At 31.7% G+C, this 8,260-nt stretch overlaps 1 protein-coding gene across 1 annotated transcript; it reads right to left on the bottom strand.

Annotated features, from left to right (window-relative positions):
- Positions 1 to 3,784: 3,784 nt before the first annotated feature.
- On the bottom strand, positions 3,785 to 7,950 carry LOC149171859 (cysteine-rich receptor-like protein kinase 15). Its single transcript, XM_089427614.1, has 6 exons — positions 6,880 to 7,950; positions 5,885 to 6,009; positions 5,568 to 5,778; positions 5,242 to 5,482; positions 4,954 to 5,104; positions 3,785 to 4,367 (listed from the first exon to the last, which is right to left on the bottom strand). The coding sequence occupies exons 1-6, from the start codon at positions 7,877 to 7,879 to the stop codon at positions 4,071 to 4,073; spliced, it is 2,025 nt and encodes a 674-aa protein (XP_089283740.1). The 5' UTR covers positions 7,880 to 7,950; the 3' UTR covers positions 3,785 to 4,070.
- Positions 7,951 to 8,260: the final 310 nt, after the last annotated feature.

Here is an 8,260-nt window from a genome sequence, read left to right as displayed (position 1 = left end):
CATGTTAAGGGAGTCGGAGAACTAATGCTCTCCTAATAAGGTGAACAAACTTTTGGACTAACCAAAAAAGCTAATATTCCTTGGTATAAATGACTATGCCATCCATGACATTCCCATTTGAAGGATAAACCTACAAATTTGTCGAAGGGATTTTTAGACTTCCATAAAAGCCACATGAAACACACCATTCCCATATGTTAAGTGAGATACTTAATTTCTTCCTATTAGAGTTAATGATCATTCCTCACCTCTAATGTGTTACATGCAGTAGAGTCAATTTTTTTCATTAAAAAATTTCCTATTTCAAAATAATAATAGCTTCTAGATGATGAATATTAAGGAAATATTCCTTGTATATGACTACAAGATTTATATATTTACTTTGTAATGTCATGAAATTAAAAGAAACAAGTTCTTAAAGTCATGGACCCAATAAATAAAAGTGTTTATTTTTCTTTATTATTTCATCTTTGGATTTCATTTTTGTATCATTCACTAATTTATGTTTTCAATTTCATTAGTTTAACAACATTTCTTTTACTTGCACTATCCACCAAGAATATTGGATTCTCAATTTTTATATAATAATTGCATTCTCAATTTTGATATAATAATGGATAAAAGGTTTAGTTAAACATTTTTCTAAAAATTACTCAACTAAAAATTGGTCTTGTTTTTCACAATTATATATTCCTCCGAAATTCCATATTTTCTTTCTAAAACTAAAGATATTCTTGATCTACAAAATTACATATTTTTATGACAGTTTTATCTTTTCTTTGTGAAATTAGATATATCATCCATAACCATAATGAAATCATTAACGAATGTAAGTTGAAACATTACAAAGATTTTGTATATCCTAATTTGTCTAATCAAAACTATTTTTTTAAACAAAACAAAATTAATACACTCAACATTGAAACAAACACACAGTTTCAAACTGAAATTGATAGTTAAACTAATTCAACAACTCTTTAGGATGAACAAATTTATAAAATTTTCCCTACAAATGAGATTTAAAATAAGCATTATTTTCTTTAAATACACTTTAGCTTTAATAATATTGAATATAACTAGACAAAACTAGATCTTAATTATGTGATATTCTCATCACTATTTATAGATTCTGTCAATTATAAATTTTGAGTATATTTTGAAATTTAACAAACAAAAGTGAGATGAATATCTCAAAATATAAGAAAAAGAGGTTTCTTGTTTTACTTCTCATTCTAAAATATTTTCAAAATTTGTCATCAATATAAAAATTATCCTCACCCAAAAAAAAATACAATAACAATTTTTTTTAATAGAAAACATAAAACTTCAAATCCTAATTCTTATATATTACAAAACACTCTGATGTCACTATATTCTACAAACAAAATTATGCACCAAGCATCTTGGCACCTTACATTTAGATATGTTTAACTCTTTGTTTCATTGCTCTAATAAACATTAAAAAGATTAACTGAAACCTTTCTTTTCTTTGGCATACGATCTCCAGTTGGCTATCATAATACCTCGTTTCGAAGATCTAAAAGCGCGGGCCAACAAAAATTAATAAATATGTTTGGGACTTTTTCGATCTCTCTGTTTTCCATAAAAAGTATCTTTTAGTCTCTCAAAACGGCTCTCGAAGTTTAGGACCCGAAAAACTGCCAAAAATTGTAAGTTGTGCTACAATTAAGGAAACTAAAAATAAACAAGAGTGGGGGTACAAGTGGAATAGGTGGATGGCCACCAATATCCACTTGGATCACTAATGTTATGCTAATAGAGTCTCCTAATGAATCTTATTGCCTTTATCCCTATAATATTTTTTAAAGAAATTGAATAGAGTACAATTATGATAATGAATATAAGATTTCTCTCCTCCCTTTATATACACACATTCGGTGAGGGAGGATAACACAAAACAAAGAAATAAGTTTGTATAAGTAACCATCAAGGAAACCCCATATGAAGCACTTTATAATTTAGTAATACAGAGTTTTTTTTAAACCCCGAGATCAGAAACCCTTGTCAATGGTGCACAACTGACATTGTCTCAAGAATTAAGGGTCGCGATCTTTGGGGTTTATACCAAGGTTTATAATAATACAAAGTTTTATACTCTATAATACAAAGGTTTATCCAACCCCTAGGATCAAATGCCCTCTTCAATGGCACATAATAGCATCGTCCTAAGGTTTAATGGCTAAGTTCCGAATGTTCCTCCTCTTAGGTAGGTACATGTCCTAATCGAGAAATAAACTTCCTCACTATCTACGCCCAATGGGTTATACATAATGTTTATTAGGGTGCAACCTCCAAAGAGAGGGCACCATAGAAGTAATATAACCCATTCAAGTATTCACCCATACTTAAGCATCAATATATCACTAGTCATCGTTAAGGGAGTACAAGAACTAATGCTCTCCTAATAAGGTGAACAAACTTTTGGACTAACCACAAAAGCTAATATTCCTTGGTATAAATGACTATGCCATCCATGACATTCCCATTTGAAGGATAAACCTACAAATTTCTCGAAGGGATTTTTAGACTTCGTAAAAACCACAAGAAACACACCATTCCCATATGTTAAGTGAGATACTTGATTTCTTCCTATTAGAGTTAATGATCATTCCTCTCGTCTAATGTGTTATATGCAGTAGAGACGATTTTTTTCATTAAAAAATTTCCTATTTCGAAATAATAATAGCTTCTAGTTGATGAATATAAAGGGAATATTCCTTGTATATGAGTACAAGGTTTAGACATTTACTTTATAATGTCATGAAATTAAAAGAAACAAGTTCTTGAAGTCATGGACCCAATAAATAAAATCATTTCTTTTTCTTTATTTGTTCATCTTTGGATTTCATTTTTTGCATCATTCACTAATTTATGTTTTCAATTTCATTAGTTTAACCACATTTCTTTTACTTACACTATCCACCAAGAATATTGCATTCTCAATTTTGATATAATAATGGATAAAAGGTTTAGTTAAACATTTTTCAAAAAATTACTCAACTAAGAATTCGTCTTGTTTTTCACAATTATATATTCCTCCGAAATTCCATATTTTCTTTCTAAAATTAAAGATATTCTTTATCTACAAAATTATATATTTTTATGACAGTTTTATCTTTTCTTTGTGAAATTAAATATATCATCCCTAGCCATAATGAAATCATTAATGAATGTAAGTTGAAACATTACAAAGATTTTATATATCCTAATTTGTCGAATCAAAACTATTTTTTTAAACAAAACAAAATTAATACACTCAACATTGAAACCAATACACAGTTTCAAACAGAAATTGATAGTTAAACTAATTCAACAAGATAGTTAAACTAATTCAACAACTCTTTAGGATGAACAAATTTATAAAATTTTCCCTACAAATGAGATTTAAAATAAACATTATTTTCTTTAAATACACTTTAGCTTTAATAATATTGAATATAACTAGACAAAACTAGATCTTAATTATGTAATATTCTGATCACTATTTATATATTCTGCTAATTATAAATTTTGAGTATATTTTGAAATTTAACAAACAAAAGTGAAATGAATATCTCAAAATCTAAAATAAAAAGGTTTCTTGTTTTACTTCTCATTCTAAAATATTTTCAAAGTTTGTTATCAATATAAAAATGATCCTCACCTGCAAAAAAAGATAACAACATTTTTAATAAAAAACATAAAACTTCAATTCCTAATTCTTATATATTAAAAAACACTCCAATGTCACTATATCCTACCAACAGAATTATGCATCACGCATCTTGGCACCTTACATTCAGATATTTTCAACTCTTTGTTTCATTGCTATAATAGATATTAAAAACATTAACTGGAACCTTTCTTTTCTTTCTTATTTGCGTTCACGGTACATAATCATAATCTTGTTCAAGATTAAACCACAAAAATTGTGAGATCACCAAACCTCATCATAACTATTGGACCACATCACAGAACTTATCTTTCTCTTATTTATACTGCATATTTAGCATTACCTAGGTACCATCACTAATGGAAACAGTGTTGTTAGATGCGGGAGTGTGAGAGGATCACACAGGAGAGGTTGGTGTTGCAGACGCCCGTGACAACCCAGAACTGGTGGAATTGGTGGTTTGGGAAACATTAGAACTCACGAAAGCCGGCTTTGTCGGATCCGGTAAGTAAGTCACGGAATGAGGTGAAAGCATCCGAATGACCATATCCATCTGTGGACGAAGGTGGTGATCGGCCTGTGTACACAAAAGACCAATCTGAATGCATCTCAGCACGTGTTTCTCGTCGCACGTTTCAATTATTGCTGGATCAATTATCCGCACAATATTTCCTCCATCGTATGACCTCCATACCTGCATAATCACAACAGGTTCATCATTCTGATAAGATACATATATGGGGTACAGAAACGCAATATTGTAGTGAAATTTTTTAAATATTCTAGAAATCTGATTAAGTTTGAGTTGCTTAATTGTGAATAGATGGATTATATTGTAATTTTAGAATATTCCAAAAATATATTCCAATTATTTAACTTTGTTACTAATTTTTTTTTATAAAATACGAAGCTGATTTTATTCAAGTTTATGAGATTTTTATAATATTTTGGAATCAATCAAATTAGGTAAAGTAAATAAATGAAACTAGAAATCAATTAAAGTTATGTCTAGTGAAATACGAAGTTGATTTCATTCAAGTTTACCCGATTTCTATAATATTCTGGAATCAATCAAATTAAGTAAAGTAAATAAATGAAACTAGAAATCAAATTAGGTAGAGTAAATAAATGAAACTAGACATCAATTGTGTTATGTCTAGTGATTAGAGAAATGATCGGCATCGTTCACCCAAATTCAATTCTCCCCAATGACATAATGGACTTCAGTGTAATGGAGAGAATATTGCTCTGCTAAAAATACAAAGAAAACTATATCTCACCCATCGTAAAAGAATCTCCATTTCAGGCGACAAATTGTAGTCTGTATTCTTTCTTCCAGCAATAAGTTCCAGGAGAAGAACTCCAAAGCTATAGACATCTGTTTTCACAGATAATTGCCCCTGCATAGCATACTCTGGAGGCATATATCCACTGCAGATGCAAAGTACAATATAAGGCTGAATGTTAAGAATTATATAAAGTACAATTGCAATACTATCAATCATCATGAAATCAAATCAAGATAGAGCAAACAGTGTGTAAGAGTGATGATTATAGTGAAATCTTACTAAGTTCCAGCAACTTTTGTGCTGACGTGACTTTCGTCCTCAGGAAAAAGTCTTGCTAACCCGAAATCTGCTATCTTAGCATTCAGTTTCTCGTCCAACAACACATTGCTTGCTTTAATATCCCGATGAATTATTCGCAGTTGAGAATCCCGGTGAAGATAAAGAAGTCCACGAGCTAATCCCACTATGATGTTATAACGCTTCTGCCAGTCAAGCCGGCTGCGTTTGTTTATATCTATCTCTGTACATGAAAATAATTATAAGCTTTCTTGACACATTAATGTTTTCTATTTTCCTTCATAGATAATAAATTGGAAGCCACTCACCGAATAGGATTTTATCAAGGCTCCTATTGGGGAGATACTCATAAATAAGCAACCTTTCTGATCCCTCTGCGCAACAACCTAGTAGATTCACAAGATTTCTGTGCTGAACTTTGGCTACAAGTTCAACTTCATTCAGAAATTCTTTCCTTCCTTGCGTAGATTTGACAGACAGTTTTTTCACGGCTATTTCTTTTCCATCTGGAGTTGTTCCCTGAATTATTCAAACAAGAAAATCAATATGATCTTTTTTTTTCACAAGTATTTACGGTTAATTGCCTCCTAAACTAGTAGAAACTTTCCTAACCCTTTATTGTTACCTTGTATACAGGGCCAAAGCCTCCCTCTCCGAGCTTGTTGTTATCATGAAAGTTACTAGTAGCAGTTAGTAATGTTTCCATTGTAAATACCATTCGACTGATTGTTGTGTTTTCCTCGTTCTGACCTGTATTATGAATATAGAAAGTTACACTTTGAAAATACAAAATAAAAAATTGAATTCAACATTTTTTTCCAAGAGCAGCAGATATGTAACCATTTTATCATGTAAAAATTTTAATATATAATTAAACTAAATGATTAGTGTGTTTTCCGGACTGTAATATATTATAATTAAACTGACCGATTAGTATGTTTTCCTGACTGTAATATACTATAATTAAACTGACCGATTACTATGTTTCCCTCGTTATATAATTAAAGTGACTGATTAATATGTTTTTAATTATATTGTTATAGGATTCGTTTACACATAAAGAAAATATAAGAGTATATTGTTATATGATGAGTTCATTAGGTTACATATAAGGAAAATATAAAAGTATTGTTAAATGTGACGGGTTAGCATATAATGAAAACTTAAAAGTGTATTTAAGTATCTTGTTACATGATGAGTTCTTTAGATTTGAGATAGTTTTGGCTTATTTTTTGGATTTTTCCACAATTAAGTGAAAATAAGAAAAATCTATAAAATTATTTTTGTTTTATACAATTTTATTTAAAATATAAAAAAATCATATTTTAAGTGGTAAAAAATCATGTATTTCAATTACTTTAAAGGTTTTCTAGAACCTTGAATCTATTTCTACATATAAAATAAATGTTAACCATATCATCAACAATAATATCACAAAATTGCACACCCAAAATCCCCTCCTGAATGTACCCGCTTGTATATAAGTAACGAATCTAAAATCTATTGAACATGGTCACTTGCACATACCATCTAAGTCTGGTGGTAATCATATGCAAAGCGCAGAGGTATATGGTACCTTTCAATAACAAGAAATTTGAGATAATGATGAAGTAGCAATACCTTGATAGCCTCTTCCCAGTTGTAAGGCGGACTTCAGTCTCTTCCTAGTTACGAACGCGCATACAATTAACACGAGAACCAAGCCACCCACAACACCTAAAATTATGGGAACTATGCCTCTGTGTTTGTGTGAAGACTTGATCTGTACATTACTAGCTGCTCCCTGCGTAGTGGTCGGTGGAAACGCGGCGGAATTGAAAAAAGAATATATTTCATAACGGAGTATGCAGCTTTGACTCCAATACTGAACTCCTGCAGCCGTGTCAGACGTGAACATTTTAGTGATCGAGTATGAGAGGCACCTTCTGCAATCCTGAGTAGAGAGATCTCTGGTGCACTGGACCAGACCGTAAACCGTTTGGGACGCCGAATCGACAGCTGTAGACAGAGCAGACCGTTTTGTTTCACTTGCTGCTTCAATTGACAATTTCTTTATCAGATTCTGTGCAGTATCTTCAAAGTCAGGCGCGATAAACACAACCGTGTTTCCGAAGGCCTCAACGTAATTAGACACTAAATCTGTATCCAGTTGTCCGATGAAATTATAGTTTCCATAGCGTAAGAAGCACTGAGAAGGCCAGATACTACCGCTAACAGCAGTCCCACAATCTTGTGGAATGTTAATGGTAGCAAATTGCCAACAACTGAAGCACTGGTCGGCTGTGATGTCTTCTCTGCATTGGAGGAGGCCATATATTCTGTTACGACTTTCGCCATACACAGATATATTAAACCCAGTTTTGTTGGCCCCTTCAGCAAGACGATCAAAGACTATCTTCAGATTTTTCTCAAACGTACTGCCTTTCGTATAGTTACCGCCGCCGCATTTAGTTGTCGTTCCGTTGCAAATCTGTCCATAAAGTGTAATATTGATCAACGTTGGAAGAACAATAATTAAGTAGAATATCGTAATACTTTGGCCCATCCAGCGAGAGCATGCAGAATCCCTTCCATGGAAGTTCATCTTCGTTACAACTCTGATCGTCAGAATCCCTTCCATTAAATCTGCGCACAGCCTACCGAAAATACTAAAATATTTATTCTGTTCTTCTTATGTGGTTGATAAATAAGAACGATATTCTATAGAGCCCCTATCCTAATATCGGCTTGGCCAACATAGATCCACTAAATTTTCAGCGAAAAGTCACTTTGAAAAGTGATCGATAATGAATTAAACCTACTACTATCGGCTTGGCCAACAGAGATCCACTCAATTTTCAACTAAAAGTCACTTTGAAAAGTGATCGATAATGAATTAAACCTACTAGTCTCACAATAAAAGTTAAAATCGCTTACTAATTTTTTAAATGATTTACTAATTTATTTTTTATCCCCACAGAATTGGTAACGCCTACCCTTTCGTACTCCCTTGATATGGCTC

Source organism: Pinus tabuliformis, chromosome 4_2 (genome assembly GCF_031772625.1).
Source record: "Pinus tabuliformis cultivar Carrire ecotype Pingquan chromosome 4_2, CPIR1, whole genome shotgun sequence".
NCBI lineage: Eukaryota > Viridiplantae > Streptophyta > Pinopsida > Pinales > Pinaceae > Pinus > Pinus tabuliformis.
The sequence above is the reverse complement of the archived record's forward strand: the minus strand, read 5'-3'. Positions and strand labels throughout refer to the sequence as shown.

Excerpts from the sequence above, each read along its gene's own strand:
- LOC149171859 (XM_089427614.1), bottom strand. The coding sequence starts at position 7,879 with ATGGAAGGGATTCTGACGATCAGAGTTGTAACGAAGATGAACTTCCAT. Across the intron at positions 5,779-5,884 it reads GCTTTGGCCCTGTATACAAG|GGAACAACTCCAGATGGAAA; the intron begins GTAACAATAAAG and ends TGAATAATTCAG. Across the intron at positions 5,105-5,241 it reads ACAAAAGTTGCTGGAACTTA|TGGATATATGCCTCCAGAGT; the intron begins GTAAGATTTCAC and ends TTGCATCTGCAG.